The 18275-nt window shown below is 49.2% G+C and overlaps 1 protein-coding gene across 3 annotated transcripts in view; it reads right to left on the bottom strand.

Moving 5' to 3' along the window:
• The window catches only part of GRK3 (G protein-coupled receptor kinase 3), a 119356-nt gene that overhangs the window by 9053 nt on the left and 92028 nt on the right, over positions 1–18275 (bottom strand). For all 3 annotated transcript variants that reach the window (XM_032395212.1, XM_032395211.1, XM_032395213.1), the window contains 6 exons: positions 18154–18248; positions 14117–14224; positions 7282–7348; positions 6418–6518; positions 3494–3560; positions 2312–2407 (listed from right to left, as the gene is read on the bottom strand). In XM_032395212.1, coding sequence (XP_032251103.1) covers positions 2312–2407; positions 3494–3560; positions 6418–6518; positions 7282–7348; positions 14117–14224; positions 18154–18248 — 534 coding nt within the window. The remainder of the gene's footprint in view (positions 1–2311; positions 2408–3493; positions 3561–6417; positions 6519–7281; positions 7349–14116; positions 14225–18153; positions 18249–18275) is intronic.

Genomic DNA, 18275 nt, shown 5'->3' with positions numbered 1-18275 from the left:
AACTCTTCAGAAACTTGATTTGCTTGCTCCTTTGCCTGAGAGATAAGTACTGGATAGATTATTAGAACAGGCAAGTTATTTACAAGAAAAAGAGCAAGAAGAGGCACTTGCGCCCAAGACTTCAGCAAATCGATGAAACACGGAGGGTTCTCCAACTGCCCTTAGTGACCTGTTACGATCATGTGTTGATTTTAGGATCGCTTTGATTCTCAGAGCCTTCCTTTCCTCTTTTGGCTTCCTTCAGAAGCCCAGGCTGAGCCCAGAGCTGGAATCCTCAGTGGCTCAGAGCCTGAATGCTGGAGGCGCGTGCCCAGCCGCGCGTGAACGTGCGTGTGTGTGTGTGTGTGGTGGGGTGGGTGCTAGTGCACCAGGCCACAGGGTCACCCTGTGATCCGGGACGGATTCTGAAGGCTTTGCCAAAGTAAAAACACACTCCTTTCCAAAGTAGTTGCTCGGAAAGGGCCAACTCTGCCTTGTATACAAACCGTTCTACTTCCTAGAATTTCAGAGAGCCTTGACTTTTTAGGACTTAGCATAAGTTGTTAAAAATGAGTAAAACAAAGAAGAAAATCTGTACTTATCTGAGGTGCACTTTTTTGTTGTTTTTGTTCTTGTTTTTTAAAGAACAGTGTATAATTTGGGCTGCTTTTTTAAAGGTAAAGAATGCATGGTTTCTTGAGATGCAGACCCTCTGGCTGGACAAGGCTGCCCCAGGCTCCTCATTTCCCGCTGGGCCCTGGCCACACGCCCCTTCTTGTTCTGAGCGTGCTCATCCTCAGCTCTGGTCACGAAGAACGAAAACCACATTGACAGAACCTCCTCGCTGAAGCATGGATGACACTCCAGGAGGCTTAAAGCAGCTCTCTCTTCTACCTCACAGAAATCTGGGCGTCAAAACCAGTCACAGGTGACAAAACCAAGGCGCGAGAGGTCACCCGAAGTCACTCAGCAAATAAGGGCAGATTTGAGCCCAGTCTGTCTGACTCCAGAGCCGTGATTATGGTTAACAAAATTTAAAGTACGAGAAATCTCTTTTTAACATCAAAAATGTCTGTGGGCTCCCACATCACAGCCGCTTCATTTTTAGCACCCTTTCGTGGACGGTAGTACCTCTGCTGACAAAATTCTATTGTGACAACAGTAATCCTTTTAAGCGACTTTGTGAATGATCTTTCCCCAGAGCACGGCTGCACAGCGGTGCTTCCACGCCTGCCGCGTGCTGTCTGTCCAGGCTGCAGACCACACCTGGCAGCGCGCACGTCGCGGCACTGGACACGCTGCGGCCCCTGGGAGAGCCACTGCGCCAGACCACAGAAGTGGCCTTAGCCCCTCCACCTCCTCTTCGCCTCGGCCTCCCCTCCTGGGAAGCTGGTCCTGGGGGCACCCCGATCGCCCCTCCTTCCTGACACTGCCAGTTCCAACCAGCTGCCATTCCTCGGGTCCCAGTGCGCCTGGCCTCTCATGGGGTCTCCTGCAGCTTCCCTCCTCCCCAGCCGCTCACCCACCACTTCTGTCTCCAGGCCCTGTTGGTTCCAGTTCTGTGTGTCCCTGGCCACGGCTCCTCACAGGGTGTGTGCTTACAGTGCCGCAGCCTTCTGGAGGGGGAGCTGCTTGGTGGGAAAAGTGGGGGGGGGCTTACACAACCAGGGTATAAGGAGGCAGCTGAGAAAAGATGGGGAGGTCCTGGGGGACGCTGAGAAGGTGGGGGCAGATGTGAGCCCGGCATGTAGTGATACACTCTGACTTAGCAGCCTGAGGAGGATGATTTTCCCTCATGACTCACTGTCTGTAATTATGCCTTGTCTACTGGGAAACATAATGATATGAACAAAAGTTTGAAAAATGCAGAGAATTATATAAAAAAAAAAAAAAACCACAGTGATTATTTCACTTTTGATTGACAAATGCAGAATGACTCATGCTGTTTGCTCTTTTCATCCTAACACAGAGAGGTCTGAAAACTTAAAAGGATTAAGACGGCTGGCTCTTCGGCCCATGGCAAAGTGTGTTCGCTGTCACAGTTGTTTCTTCTCTGCCTCATGTAAGTTCGAGTTCTATTCCAATCACAAATATATCCAAATCCGTAAGAAACTGACCACTTACCAGGTTGTCAAACAAAATGATTAGTCCACAGAAAGCTTTCATCGTTTCTAATTTAGGTCCTTGACTTCTACATTCTTCCAATATATAGGTATTCACTGGTAAGTTACATTCCACCAGCAGGCCAATGCTAAGACAATCACTCAGTTTGACAGCCAATAAAAAGCCTCCCCACCCTCCAAAACACCCAGGGCGAACATCACATGTGTACCTTGATGCCCTTGGTATCCTCTTCATCAAATGAGCCAATGTCAAAGGCATCAGCAGCATTGACTTCTCCCCGGGGAGGAATCAAGGGTGGAGGGTACTGGAAGATCCAAAGAAGCATGCTTCAGTTATCAGATCACCTTACGGCCCATCCCGACCTACGGCTCTACAATGAGAACACTGTGAGCACCACTGTGCTACACGCTGATCATTCCAGCCAAGCTCCTACACATCACAGCACATCTTTCACAAATGAGCCTGGGCATGGAACAGCCCTAAAAGAAGACCCCAGATTTTAGAGAAACTTCAGGGGGAAAAAAAAAGATTCACGTCCAAGGTCTTAAAGCATTATTGAATATAATTAAGTCTCAAGACTGCACATCCCGCCAGCTCAACTTTAGGAAAACACCACGTCTCAGACAACAGGGCACCACACTGCACTTGCTGGAGCCTTAATGTGCGGGGAGGCCAGAGGGAGCGCTCCACACCCACAGAGGTGCCCAGCCGACACCAACGGAGCTGGAGCCCACTCCCTGGTTCACAGCGGGCAGGACTAACAGAGCATCATCCCTCCACTGCGAGAGATGATGCAAAAACGAATCCAAGGCTGATCCACATTTAAAAAAACCCTTTAATTTGGGGTGTTTTCCTGAACTCATGGGAATATAAAAAAATATCTTAAAATAAGGGAAGGGATTCTGTTGCTATCCAATCATATTGATCCTTAAGTTGTATGGGGCTGGGTTAGAAAAAGTATAAGATTTGTGACCCACGTTTCTCATACATTTCTATAGAGATCTTTATGAAAATACAGTCACTTTTTGAGATAGGAAGTCAAAAAGATGAGTGAAAGCTAAAAACATCTCAGTTATAGGGACATTTGAATTAGATAACAACTCCGTTTCGGTATTTATTAATGTACACTGCAGATATTTTGAAAACTTTTAAACTAGGGAGACAGAAAAGTCAGCCCAGAGGGAGCTGGCAGCAATGGCAGCCCATGGGTAGAAGAGCAAGAAGGACTCACACTGCAGCCTGGGGAGTCTGGGGGCGGGGCTTGGGGCGGGGCCAGGGCGGGGCCAGGGGCGGGGCTCAGGGCGGGGCCCTGGGGAGTGGACCCAGGAAGTGGGGGACAAGAGGGAGCATAGAGGTGGTGGTGCCCAGTGTGGGGTTCCAGACAGAGTACCTTCTGTAAGTAGACTTGCTGCCAGTCGATGCCTTTGAAAAAGATGTGTTCCTTTACTTCTTGTGCCCTGTGGAGGAGGCACAAAGGTGGTAAGGGTGCGTTTGCAAACCTAAGGAGTATTTTCCAAAAACTGTCTCCTAGTAAGAACACAGAGGAACGACCATTTTCAGTTCTTTAAGTAAGCAAGTAAAATATGCTTCTTTCAAAGCAACACAGGAAACACTGGATGTTTAGAAATACTGTATGCGGAAGCTAGGAAGATTATCCCATATGGTAATTTATCGGGGACGCATATTCCAGTTTGAGAGAACCTAGGAGTTGTCACAGATAGAGAGATACACAGGATTCTGTTGCCAGGAGAACAAATTCAAATGAGAATCAAACTAGAGATCTCCACATTGAGGAGATTTTCAGCAAATGTCTATGTGGCATGTTAGATCAAACGGTAGGCATATGAAGTACCAAATATGAATTCAGAAGCAAACTAGAAATCTAGGAACGTAGCGTATGCCAAACCTCCTCATAAATTGAAGAAACAAGTTTTCCTGGAGACCACCCTTAAAGCTCAGTTTATGCAGAAGAGAAGGGGCTGTATACCCGGAGGAAAGCCTACCCAGGGAAAGCGCATGGTCGCCGTGCCTGCCAGGGACCCTGCCCCCAGGCCTGCCCTGGGTCCCCCAGCCCTGTCTCCTGTAGCAGAGCCCCAAGGGCTGGTTCTTGGCCCCCTTCCTCTGCTATCACTCCTTCGGTAACCTCACTCTGCCAGGCCTTTAAGTGACCCGTACCTGCAGACAAGCTCTCAGATCTGTGTCCCGAGTGCTGACCTTGTCCTGCACGCCAGGAGGCCCACCCACCCAGCGCCTACTTGGAGTCTCCACTTGATGGGGCAAGAGGTCTGTAGAACTGCTGCATTACTCCCACACCTTGTTGTCTAAGGCCAAAGAGCCGGCTCACCCCCGATGCCCCACTAACCCCTACACTCCATAGCCCACCCCTCGGCAAGTCCTGGGGCTGACTTACTGCCTCCAACCCTCACCGAGATCTGATTCCCAGTGGGGGCGGCAGGGTCTTTGATCATGGAGGGAATGCTAAATGTCCCGCCACCACTGCCACCGTCCAGGTCCCCACCCTGCTCCCCGAATGGCCCTAACTGCCCCCCTGCCCCAGCCTGCCCCCCAGCCACACAGCCCACAGCCCCACCTGCCCCATGCCATGCCCACATCATCTTTTCAAACAATCTCCCTACACCCCTCCCCAAGACTCTCCAGAGGCCTCCTGTTGCACTTACAGCAAAGTCCAGGGACACGGCCTACAGGACCTGCCTGAGCCCACCACCTCTCTGACCTGCTCTTGACCTCCCTCTCCTGGCTCTCCAGCCTTCTTGCTCTTCTGCATCATGGAAGCTTAATTCCCCCTCAAAGCCCTACCCTCACTGACCCCTCTGCCTGGAGTCCTTCCCCTCTCTCCTCCCAAGGCTGGAGTCTCAACGACAACACTGCCTTATTTATCTCATTCATGCTCTTCTCTCGGTCTGAGGTCATCTTACTTACTGGATCGTTTCTATAATGTCATTCACCCCCACCCAATATAAGCTCCAAGATGGCAGGGCTGTGTCCACCTGTGTGTAACTGCCTCAGCCCCAGCAGTTAGGACCGTGGCTGACACTCAGGGAGTGCTCAGTAAGTGTTTACTGAATGAATGAATGAAATCTAAAGCAAAGGGTGTCCCTTTGCATTTTGCATTTGCTCCTTCCCAACAATTGCTGAAATGATGGAAGAGGAACACAGAGACATAAATGCACCACAAAGAGGGACGGGGAACCATCAGCAGACAGGATGGGCGTGGACGCAGGAGCCGTGATTGCTGGCAGGAAATAGCACAGCTACTGGCCAGGGGACAGAGGTGCTGAGCTCCAGGCTCAACGCCATGTGTGTGGAGGGGGGTGCGGGAGGGGGGAGGGGGAGGCATGCACTGAAGACAGCCTGAACTCTTCGTGCATGCGCGTGCGCACGCGCACACACCATACTGTCTTCCTCCATATCCAACCCCAAAATGCCTGCAGCTACGTGTTTATTCTAATGGAGTTGGGGGAACCTCTGAAAGGTTCTATTTTGAAGAAATTAAGCCTGCTAAAGATTTTAAAAAGCAATCAAAGGAAGGACTAGAGATTTAAGCCCACAGAAAGTAGAACAGAATCAAAGCGAAGATACAGGGAATACACAAGGTCAGAAGCATTGATGACCATTCTAGAAATTCCAACAGCCACCTAAAAGGAGTTCTACGAGCTAACCAAGGAAATGGAGGAGAGGGATTGTCAAATAAAAAAATAACAGTATTCCCCAAGCTCAAGAAAATGAGCCTCCACAGTACAAGGAACTATCGGAACCTGACATGAGGAGTGATAACTGGGCTCCATGACCAGCTTTACTGCACACAATAAAGCAATATATCCCCAAAGTTCTGGGGGAAAATCATTATCGATTTAGAATTCTGTATCCAGCCAAAATATCAGTCAAGTTTGAGGATTACGGGAAGGCATTCTGGATATCTAGCAGATAGAAAGCAAGTATAAGACAGTAGCCGACCAGTTACGCGTGAGAGAAAACCAGTAAGAACCTGATCAGGATATTGAACTGCTATCACTGCAAACCTAATTAGTAAAACGTCACCAAATGAACTGCGAAATATCAGGATTCGTTTCCACCATCAACATGCTCGATTTTTAAAGTTAAAAAGTTAGCGACTCCTTCAAGTCGTTTATTACGAAACACAAAGGACAGCACACATATTTCCCATGTGATTTTTCTCCCCCGCCTCGGGTCAAAATGGGAGATTTTTAGGGGCTAGGAATGATTTGTGATGTACTGGAACTAACTGTTAGGTGCCCCGGGTGACGATCCTCAAGAGCTAAAATAACAGCCTACCCGCCTCCGTGGCAGCCGAGCCGCTTACTGGCGTCTCTCTGGAGCAGGCCTTCTAGGAGGGACCGCAGTTCTGGCGAGAAGGCCTCTGGGAGTTCCACGTTCTGGGGGAGGAAAAAACAACAAGATTTCAAAGATGCCCTCCTGGAAACAGGGCCCTGATGCCCAACCAGACCTAAAGGCCATTTCTTGGAAAAGGACAGTGTTAAAAACTGCAGATTCATTGTGAATTAATATTTACTCTAAAGAAACGTGAAACTGTACTAGTCACTTTCTTTTTTTCTTTTAAGTAATCTCTTTGCCCAACGTGGGGCTCGAACTCACAACCCCAAGATCAAAAGTCGCACGCTCCACCGACTGAGCCAGCCATGCAACCCAGATAACTAGTCATTTTCAATGTCAATCAGTAGGCTGGGGCCAGGTCCGGAGAAACAGGTCTCCCCACTCTTCTGCGCCTCAGTGATTTTTCCTTTTCTTTGATCTCCTTACTTTTAGTTTTTGACTTTCTGGATCTCTTTCTTACTGAGGGGTGACAAACCTTGATTTCTGCCTTGGCATCTATTTCCACTAAATTGCCAGTTAGGAATTCTAGGAACTGTATCTCCACTCATTTGTTTTTAAGAAAGCAAATTTTTACACTGGTTGTTAATGGAATGAGATGTGAAAATTATAATGCAAATAAGAACAGAGTTTTTAGGGGCGCCTGGCTAGCTGGGTAAGTCGGTGGGGCATGTGACTCTTGATCTTGGGGTTGTAGGTTCGAGTCCCATGTTGTGGGTAGAGATTACTAAAAAAAAAAAAAAAAGAAAAGAAAATCTTAAAAAAAAAAAAAACCCCACCAAAGCACAGAGTTTTCAATCTCCTTACCACGGTGAGGGTCATTCGGTCTATCTCATGCTTGTCTTTGGTTTTGTGTTGTCTGAAAGGGCTGTGCCTGTGGAAATGAACAGCATCCTGTGACAATGGGGTATCAGGTCACTTTGTGCAGTGTCCCTGGCTCATATCTGAGTACTCTACTGTATCCTGTTACTGTTCATCCAAAACTAGAGAAATACAACAGCCGTACACATTTACCGTGTCCAGAGAAAGGCTGGTCTAGGGGTACGTTAGTGTCTCAAGGGGGGGGTGCTTATGCTCACTTGAACTGTCTGATCCTCATGTCAGTGAAATCATGGTACTAAAATACGCTTCAGCAAATATATTCCTAGTGGTATTTTAAAATATCCTTAAAAAGAAAACAATCAGCCAGCCGGTAGTCATGAAAATGAAGGCCATTTATATAACATTTGTCATGTTAGTGTTTCAGATAATGACTTTCATACAATTTTATCTTTTTTTTTTTTTTTTTTTAGAAAAATGGATATTAGTTTCTTAAACAACCCAAAGAACATACCGAAACACAAAACAACTGCAACCGAAACACAACCAAGATGAACACGCCTCCCCCACTGGTAACTAGGCGATACCTTCCTTTTTTTTTTTTTTTTTTTAAGATTTTATTTATTTGAGAGAGAGAGCATGAGAGGGAGGAGGGTCAGAGGGAGAAGCAGACTCCCTACTGAGCAGGGAGCCCGATGCGGGACTCGATCGCGGGACTCGATCCCGGGACTCCAGGATCATGACCTGAGCCGAAGGCAGTCGCTTAACCAACTGAGCCACTTAGGCGCCCCAGGCGATACCTTCCTTTGATGATAACAGACATAAATGAACCCTGTGTCCTCGGGGCCCTCCAGTTCTGAGAGCTGCTTTCTCCTGTTTTACTTAAGGAGAGCCCCAAACGTAGGAGTCAGCAGACCTGGGTTCAAGGTTGTGACAGGGGTGTTTACTGGCTGCAGGCCAGTCACGGAAACCGCCAGTCTCGATTTCTTCATCTGTCGATGGGCACAAGGCCCCCTACTTCACAGAAATGACGAAGGGAACAGACAGACACCAGGTGTGCTGGTCGTGGCCAAGACCACAGCGGTGTACAGGTATGTGATACAGCAATCATTCGAGAAATTAATAAGCAAATTATTCCTACTCTTAACCCTGTTAAAACCCTGGAGAAGCTGGCTTTTAAAGGAAATCTTATTAAAAGAGACTAGTAAACATGCCAATTACAAAATCCTGGTCTTATTTAATTTGAAAATTAAAGAAGGGATATATGTACATGACTAAGTTTCCTTACAGCAAGACGTGCCTAAAAAATGGTGAATCCTATAGTTTAATTTCTAAGGCGTATATAACATCATCACAGGCAAGATACTCTATCTATAAAGTGGGTTGGAGAACTGAGCACATAAATGAATGTGATTCAGAAAAGAGAACTCATCCTTGCACTACTTACTGCTCCCACTCTGACCATCCTACTGAATTAGTGAAGGGATGCACTGAATCATCTTTTGGAAGGGATTATTACATTTCAGAGCCTTGATTATCTTAAATATTTTAATGTTCATTTTGTACAAGAGAGGGCACTCTAATGCTTTATTTTCCTTCTTGCCATGCAATGAAATAGAGTAATTTCCGTATCTTGAAAGCAGTAATTTGAAAAATAAACTCTAAAACAAGTTCACGTGAATGAGTGCCAAGCAAACATGCACTAATCTTTAAACTAGATTTTGACTGGAAATGTTCTGTTCACCCTAATTGTTTCTTAAAAAGAAAAATGTACAATGATTGCATTTAAAAAGCAAATCGGATAGAACAACAAATGGTATGTTTGCTGATTTATAAGATATTATCATTTTAAAAACCATTCCTTGTATCATCCTCAGATGCAAAAGACGCGGAGATATTCACATGTTCGTGGTTCGAGAGAAAAAGGATGAAAGTTTATGAAATCTTATAAAACTTCAGTCTCTGCCGACCCGGCCGTCTCCGCCCCACGCGGTCCCCGAACGCACACCAAGGGGTTGTGCGCACATCTCCCGGCGCGGGGACGAGCCCTGCTGGTTTGGCTCCTGTGCGCGGTGCCGCGGGACCCCGCTCCTGCTCTCGACCCCCGCGGACCTGCTGCGACTGCCGCCGGAAGGAAAGCGCTGTGCCCTGACCCTTGCAGCGGAGGACCGCTGTGTTCTGACAGGAGCGCTCTGTGCTAAATGTAAAAAGTCTTTCATGAGACCGGAGGCAGGCTCGCAAGGGCGAGTGGAGTTGGAGCCGGGGGGTGCCAAAAACATTTCCAGCACATGAACCCTGTCACTACCAAGCCCGCTGTATATACACGGCTATTCCGCGGCCGACTCCGTTAGGCAACAGTCGGAAAAGCTTTTCAGCGATTCGGCTCTGGGCCGCGCCGCGGACAAAGTCTGCGCTTTCAAGTTCGACATCTTGATGCACATCTGTTTCCAATGCAGTCTTGATTATTCTTTGTGAACAGAACCAAAGATTCCGTTTCTATTTTGGAAACTGTTAAAGAGACCCTCCGACAGTAATAATCTCCGCTCGGAGGGAGGCACGTGGTGCTCCCGGACCGTGTGTGGCTGCCGCTGCGCCCCGGTGCGGCCGCTTTAAATAGGACACAGTTTGGGGCCTGCCCACAGCTTGCGGGGCGGCTGACTTCTCCCAGCAGCGCGCGCGGCTCTCGGGCGCCTCTCCCGCGGCTCTCCCAGCAGCGCGCGCGCGGCTCTCCGGCGGCTCTCCCAGCAGCGCGCGCGCGGCTCTCCGGCGGCTCTCCGGCAGCTCTCCCGCGGCTCTCGGGCGGCTCTCCCGCGGCTCTCGGGCGGCTCTCCCAGCAGCGCGCGCGCGGCTCTCGGGCGGCTCTCCGGCGGCTCTCGGGCTGCTCTCCGGCGGCCTTCCGGCGGCTCTCCGGCTCGTGGCGGGGCGCCGCGGGAACACAGTTCACATGTGCGGCGGGCAGATGCGGCTTTCGCACAGACCGGGAGGGCGCACTGTACATTTCCCCCGAACGGGGGAGGAAATCGTTCAAGATGTGAGAAGTGATGGGAAAACACACACGCGTGCGCGCGCGCACGTGGCAGATCACGTTCACAGCGGAACGATGAGTTCAAGAGACTACGTTTATAAGTAAGAGTGATTCAAAACTCTTACGTCAAAATTTAATTTTCGAATACCAAAAGGATGACATGTTACATCAAATATGAGTTTTGAACCTAAGCCAACAGCTGCCAAAATATTTATAAGCATTCCTTTTTCCCCCTACAGGAACAAACTCAGTAACCTCGGGCAGAGCTCAGCGGTCCCCAGACCACCAGCCAGGCTCTCTCCCTGCATCTGACACCTTCGGGGACCGAACATCAGAGGGGACGAGGTTAGGATCAAAGCTACTGTCACATCAATTCTTTTCCTTGACAAAGATCTGAAATCTAGATTGAGGATCAGGACAGCAATCCCACACAGGCGCAACAGGAAACCTTCAATACCCGGCCCATCCCTGTGAGTCCAGGGAGGCAGAACGCAATCTCAAGCCTGGACAGCTTGTGCTGCTCACACCCAGACTCCTTTCCTTCGTGCCTCCGCGGTGTTCTTCTACAGTGGCAAGGCAAAGTGAGGGTGCGTGAGGGGTGCGGACAAGGGTTTCAGCAGAGGCGGGGGGACACACTGGTCCGTGGAAGAAGCATTCAACTGAAGAAAAGAGAAGCGAAAAAGACCTGCTGGTGACCCCCTGTTCAAGCGCCGCACTACGCCTCTGTGGGAAGGAAGGAAGAGACATGCTCTGCCTGGGCACTGCTGACCTTTTGCTCAGGACAATGTTTTGTTGGGGGCAGCAGGGCCCGTCCTGTGCATTGTAAGATGTTCAGCAGCATCCTTCGCCTTCACCTAACAGATGTCAGAAGTAGCCCTTTCCAAAGCTGTGACAACAAAAAAGACTCCAGGCATTGCTAAGCAGCACCCCTTAGCTTCCTAGCTTCCATATCTGAGCACCCATTGGAAAAAACCAGCAACCACCGATCAGCATAGCAACATCATTTGGCCACTTGCCTCCTTCCTGGTCCCAGGCCCGTAGGTCCTGGCCTTTTGCCTGGGTCCCCACACCTGTCCCCCATCTCCCTCCATCCAGTGCCACATGCATGCTGCTATGACCACCTTCTTCTGACGAACACCCAGCCATGTCTCTCCTTTGCATAAAAGCCTCCAGTCTCTGGAGCCCCCACCCCCCGCATGGCGTCCTAGGCGTTCCCTTCTTGACCCCACCTCCTCGACCTTCTCCCCTGGCACACCCTCCTTGCCCAGGTCACCACTGGGGAAAGGCAAGCTGTCCTATATTTTCTGCTCCCCGCAGGAAAACATGTTCACTTTGCTCCAGTCTGGGAATCGCCAACCCTTTCCAGGCCCCCTTCACAGAGCATCCCCTGCATGGAGTCTGCCCTGCTCTCCCAGGTCAGCCCTGGGACCCATTTCTTTGCTCCCCAGGATACTGCAGTCCACCTTGCTCATGTGTGTGGACATCTCTACTTTCCTGTGAGCTCCTTAAGGACTGGATATGGCTTCCCCCCCACCCCCCGCCTCTCTTTCTTCCTCTCCCCAGAGCATGAAGCACAGTCTCCTGCATATTGTAGGTACTCAATAAATGCTTACCAAGTTTACTCTAAATCACTTAAGTCAAAAAACATCTCCCTGCCCTTTGGTTTCCATGCTCTCTCCTTTCCTGTGAATGGCTTCTGGACAAGCAAGGCAGAGAATGGCATAAAATCATAAATCTTAGTGTGAAAGGTTCATTTAGTCCCATCTATTACACACTGGAAGGTTTCTTTGCACGCCAGCTCAACAGATGGTCCCTAGACAGTGACAGGGACCTTGCTACCTGTGATGCACAACACTCCTTCAAATGCTTGAGTGGGCATTGTTGTGTCGAGCTGACATCTTTCCCCTCCTTAAAACGCCTGCTCTTGGGAGCGGTGCAGCATGAATATAACCCCTTCAAGAAGACGGATCCTTGGCCAGTAGGGAGTTAATCATTAGGGTTCCCCTAAGCCTTCTTGTACCCAGCTCTTCCAACCTTTCCATAAGAGCCATGGTTTCTAGATCTTTCCCCATTTTCCTCTTGTCCCATTCATCCCATCCTCAGGAACACCCTCTGGATGTCTTCCTGTCGGCCAAGACTCCTCTTGATGGGAGCCGCAGTGAACACAGCGTTTTCCCCGAGCCCACTCGAGGACCCATGAGGAATGAATCCCTCCCAATTCAGTACTCTGAACCGGACCTGTGGCCAGATATGGCTGGATTCACTTTATTAACCACAAAAAAATCACACTGCTGGCATATCGTTAATTACATTTTCAGATCTTTCAAAAACAGTGTCATGCCAGATCATCCCCAATCTATATGCGTGGACATTATTATAAACAGACTAGTATCAAATGAAACAAAGACATGAACCAAGCCCTAAATACCCGGCTTGGCAGGTTTCCCTGTGACATTTTACTACTGATTTTTCAATCTTGACTTGATGTAGTCAACGGTTTCACTGTTGCATGGAATTTTACTGTCTCAAAGTTCCGGGGGTGTGGATTCTGTACCTCCCACCCCATCTCCAGTGGGGGCCCAGACAAAGACCCAATGCGTGTCTCCGCGTGCTCACCTCGCATAGAGAGACTCCACCGGGTGGTTTGTGTGGGAAGTGGTTTTCTCTGGCCTGTCTTGCAGAAACTCTCTAATTAGGTCAGCGAGTCTGATGATGTGAATTAGGGCCATCCAGGCTCCACACATACAGTAATTCAATTAAGGACCAACAGGACCTGGCTCTCTGGGCAGTAATACAATTTTGGTTCCCCAGTGAAAACGGTGAGCGGAAAACTAGATTACCAGAGTCCTGGGGAAGCAGCAAGAGTGCTGGGACCCTAATCTGGGGGAAACATGGAGTCCAGCCCCTTTGTCGAGCGTGCTAATTATGGTAAGAGGATGTGGTGGTGCTCAACGAGGCTTCCCAGTGGAAATGTGAAAAGCTCAGCAAATGACCAGACCTGTCGTGTTCACAGCAGAAATAGGAGAAGGAGGGTCTTGACCAGGAAATGTTAACATAAGGTGCTTTTTGTGTCCTTGTGGATGAGGATGACCAAAACCATATTTTCAAAACTTAAGATTTCCATTCCGGTTGGCTGAAAATTCTTAAAAATTAATGGAAAAATGTTAACATGATCATTGTGCTCAATACGGGACATATTTTTGACAGTGCTTTCATTCCCTACTCCTTCCGCTCTATTTCACCATCTTTGGTGGTTGAGAACTAACACCAATGAATTAAAAACACAAAATTACGCAGTTTCATTTTTGTGTTTCATGAAAAGCAAATTAACTTCAGCACGCTTCTGAATACATGCACGCTTTTAAAATCGGTTCACTTTGGGTCTTGGTCCTTTCTTGTAACCCTCAAAATGCTTAACGTTGGCAAGACAATCATGAGTAACTGATTCCTAACGAAAAAGATTATCCTACCTTCTTCAATTATCCACATTTTAAAATAACTCTCAGGCCCCAAATAAGGCTTATCCCTGGGACCACTTCAAAGCAGTCTTCTTTTAGGCTTAAATGTGTTGACATTCCTACAAGGTACGGAACAAAAATACGAAAACTGTAAGCTTTTGCCTAAAAGTTTATGGGAGCAAAGCTCTCGCTTTTATAAGGCGGAACGAGCCCTGGTCATCATCTAGGTTAGCACTGTGTGATCTCAAATGGTGTGAGAGCCTAACAATGTCTAACTGGTCTGGGTTCTGATCCGAGGACATACCACGGCGACGGTAACAGAAGGATGCATTTCACTCACCCCCGCAGAAGCTTGAAAAGCATGCAACCCAGGGAGAACCAGTCGGCACTGCTGTCATACGCTGTCCCCTTCTGCAGCACCTCGGGGGCCATGTACCCATGGGTGCCACTAGGGAGAAGAAAGTGCACACACAGTTATCAGAACACGCCCACCTTACAAAATGGTAACAGCTCAGCCAAGAGGGTCAGATGTCCTTTGTGGAACGGCAGCAACTATAAACACGGGGGAGGGGACAATGGGGGCTCCACACAACATGATGCATGGAACAAAACAACCTCTCCTGTCTGAATTAGTACAAGAATGAATATAAATAAATTACAGTAGGAGATAAATATGAAAACATGCAAGCTCCAGTCTCGGAGGGGAAATCTGAACCACGTCAGTCTTTCTGCACTACAGCTATGAAGAGGTCTCCTGCCTGTTCCAGAGCTCTTGTGAGGACGTACAAAGGGTGGGCGTGAGGCTGGGGGAGGGGAAGATGAGCAGGCACCTACAGGTCGTGCCACGGACCCTCAAGGGATGGGGACATCCCTCCTGTGTGGCGCCACCTCTGTGCTAAGTCCTTAGCACATGCTAAGGGTGGGGGCTACTAACATAGTCAGCGACAGACCCCAAGGGGATGGGGAAGAAGAGGGGGCCCAAGCCGACAGGTACAAAAGATGGAGAGATCCCATGTCCAGTTTTGAGGGCTGCCAACAGACCAAAGGACCCCGCTAAGCACATGTGAGGATGGTTTTCAGGAAGTTGAGAAAAAGATTTGGGAGGACAACCATTTTATCTTGAATTGCACTATTCTGCAACTCTGAATCCCCTCCTGTTGTACCATTCCCCACCCCTCCTTCAGGATTTGAGCGCGCACTGTTCCTTCTAGAAGAGCGAGAGGAGGCTCGTGGGGGGCTTTCAAAGACGCAGCCCGAAAGGGTTCCTGCAAAAGCTACGCCCTCCAACCTGTCCACCCTGGCTGATCTTCCTTGACAAGGTGGGTGCTAAGACAACACCTCTATCGCACGGGGTTTCCACGCAGATTCCACATACGTAAGGGGTTTAGAAGGGTGATGGCACAGAAGAACAACTTGATCCACGTCAGGGGTGTTCATCTCTAGTCTTATTTTATTAGAGTCACGTTTAAGTTATGCTCACTCATAATCATTCCCGATCCAGGATCAGGACTGGGCTCTAAAGCGTTCTCACTTTGGAAGATGGCTCTCAAGCAGTGAAAATGGGCGCTGGTCCATCATGGCAGGCCCAGCACTTGGATGAGCTACACTGTCCGGAATCTGAAGTCTGACCGTGTCAGGCCAGCCAGCCACGCTGTGAGGGCACGGGAGGGTTCTAGGAGGGGCATCCGAACCAGTCTCGGGGAAGGGTTCATTTCAGTGCTGCCCAGAAAGACCTTGGTGGTGACCTGCAAGCCTATGATTCCCAGGATCAAAACCCACTTCTGGGATGGGAAAATACTACAAGGATAAACACAGGGGGGCTAAGCTGACACTGGACACAATCAGAGCTGGATCCCGGACCCCCTGCCACATGGCTTTCTGATTCTGCCTGTATGGCAGCGACTGCTGCTTCCCCACATTTCCCACTGAAGATCCGAACTACTCTGAACCCTTTAAGAACGCCTGGAGGTTCTGAGACACTGTGGCATGAGACACAGCCTTGCTGTCTTAGAGAAAATAAGCTGGAACTCCAATCCGGCACTGGTAATCTATTCAATCCTGAAAGCCTTTCTCTGCTTTCTCAGGACTACCGCATAGTTAACTTTCAGTTTACAGTAATTTGCGAGTCATTAAATGGACCCACTCAGTTTAAGCCCAAATCGGGAACCTCAGCCACAACACTTCCTGTAGACAGACCAGCTAGGTGAAGTCCAAGGATCACACCTACAGCTTTGAAAAGACTTGGGAAACCACGTCCAGGGCGAAATTCTGGCCAAAAGCCCTCATCGAGTCCAAAGTGGACCATTTCCTAGCCTCGGGGAGTTCACCTGTGTAGGGTAAGGAGTCCAAGCTCTAGACTCAGACAGAACTGGACTTTAATTCTAGCCCCACCATGTGCCAAGTCTGTGACCCTATTCAAGTTACTCGATGTCTCCGGACTTCAGTGTCCACACCAGAATGTAGATTATTCCACCGGTAACCTCCGGCGCTTCTGTGCAGATAAGAGCTTATTCAAAGCAGCCGGCCCCACATGCCAGGACAGTGGATGTCCAGCCGGTGACGCGGTGAGCACTGCGGCTGCTGGCACCACCACGACCCACACCCCAGCCCCTCCCTACACGGCCAGTTCCGGGGGGTCCCTGCGGCACTGCCCCCGCCGCCAATGGTACCTAAAAGCTTGCTGCATTCATCAGTGGACTTGACCCTCACAACACTCAGATGAAATAAATACCACGGGCATCTCTTTAGAGAGAGGAAAAAAGGAGGCACAACTTGGAAGCGGATTCAAATCCAGATCTGCTGCCTCGAAAGCCTTTGTTCGTGGCCAGGAGATGATGTACTTTTAAAATAGTGTCCTCACTATCATCATGCAAGCATGGAAACCAACCTTCCCGATCCTACCCCCTTCTACAGCTGCTGTTGGAATCCGAGAACAGCTCACCACTCAGAGCTGACAGGTGAATTACAGTAAGAAGTGGGTGCAGCTCTGTAAGGAAATCAATAACCCCATCACTGGAATTAATTCCTTTGCAAGATTAACTCTTCTGAGCTCTTGGATTCGCCTTCCGAGGTGGCTACACTAAACTGATGAAATTAGCATACCAAATAGCTACTGCATTAAAAATTCAAACAGCCCTCTTAAAAATGCCTGATGAACTTGCTGAGAGAAGCTTATGCAACCACAGGTTCTGGCCTAATAATTGTAAAGTGCTGGCAAAATGCTAATGCCATTATCTCTGGACCCCAGATTCTGCAGGAAGGGAGAAATCTGTTTACAGAATCGGTGCTCTCCACCACACACGTTTGCTCCGGGCTTTAAAAGGTGACTCTGACTTAACGTAGCCCCTCATCAGGTATTGCAATGCAGAACCACTTGACCTCTACACCCACAGAAAGAAGGGTCTGGGGTTGATTTTCTGCATGGATGCATGAGGTGAGACCCCTGGGAGATGAATGTTAACTCAAGAGGGACAATAAAATGTAATTTTAAAGGATTTCAGTGCTGAGAGTGATATATTTACCAAAAAAAAAAAAAAAAAAAGAATAAAGCAACACTCGTCTGTTCTACCACCAAATGCACACATGTCCATGCCCTCCACCCGGATAAACTGATGCCAAAGGAACAGAAATGAAAAGCAGTGTGTGTTCCCTTCTGCTTCTGCAGAGGCCCGGGACCTGTCCGTCCCTGGACAGGGGTGAGCAGAGGGGTCAGGTGCTGGCTGAGGGCTGTGGGGCAGGGGGTTCCCTCCGCATGGTCTGTTGGAGGACTGATGTAGTTAATGCTCAAGTCTAACATGGCCTGCTAGCGGATGATTTGTGTTTTTAATTAAAAAAAAAAAGATTCCTAATTTCGCTTCAGGGAAATAAAAAGCCATTTTGAAAACGAAGGAGAAAGTAGATGGAGACGCTTGAGCTCTGGGCCTCCCTTGGAGAGCTGCATGCAGATGCCCCTGCACCTTCCCGGGCACACAGGCTTCCCTTTCTCCTTGGGACAATTGCAGGGATTTAGTCCTGCCTACTTTGTAGACGAGAAGACGGAGGGGCAAGCAGGTGAACAGACTGACGAGGGTCGCACAGCTGGCACGGGCTCAGGTCTGCTGCGGAGGCCCCTCTCTCCACCAGATACCCAGGCCCCGGCGGTCACGCTGCGGGCCCATCTACGCTCCCCGAAGACAGAGGAGGCACACCCAGCTTAGCTCCGCTCCCATAACCAGGGCTATGGGGCCTGCCCCCGACCCAGCGTTATCACATATGGACAATCCCCTCTGGCAAGAAAAAGCTGGGGGAACAAGCGAGCAGACTGGGGTCTGAGCCAATCCATGCGTCGCTGGAGAGGAACAACAGTGAACGGTGAACAGAGCTGACGGCACTACTCACACGCTCGCGTGGGGCTTCTTTTTGGAAAAGTCACAGGCGAGACCGAGATCGGATATCCTGACGTGTCCGTGCTCATCCAGGAGGATATTTGCGGGCTGAAGAGAAAGACAAGATGATCTTCA

Source organism: Phoca vitulina, unplaced genomic scaffold (assembly GCF_004348235.1).
Source record: "Phoca vitulina isolate PV1807 unplaced genomic scaffold, GSC_HSeal_1.0 scaffold82, whole genome shotgun sequence".
In the NCBI taxonomy this organism is placed as follows: Eukaryota; Metazoa; Chordata; class Mammalia; order Carnivora; family Phocidae; genus Phoca; species Phoca vitulina.
Note: the sequence above shows the minus strand (reverse complement) of the source record. Positions and strands in the feature narration are given on the sequence as shown.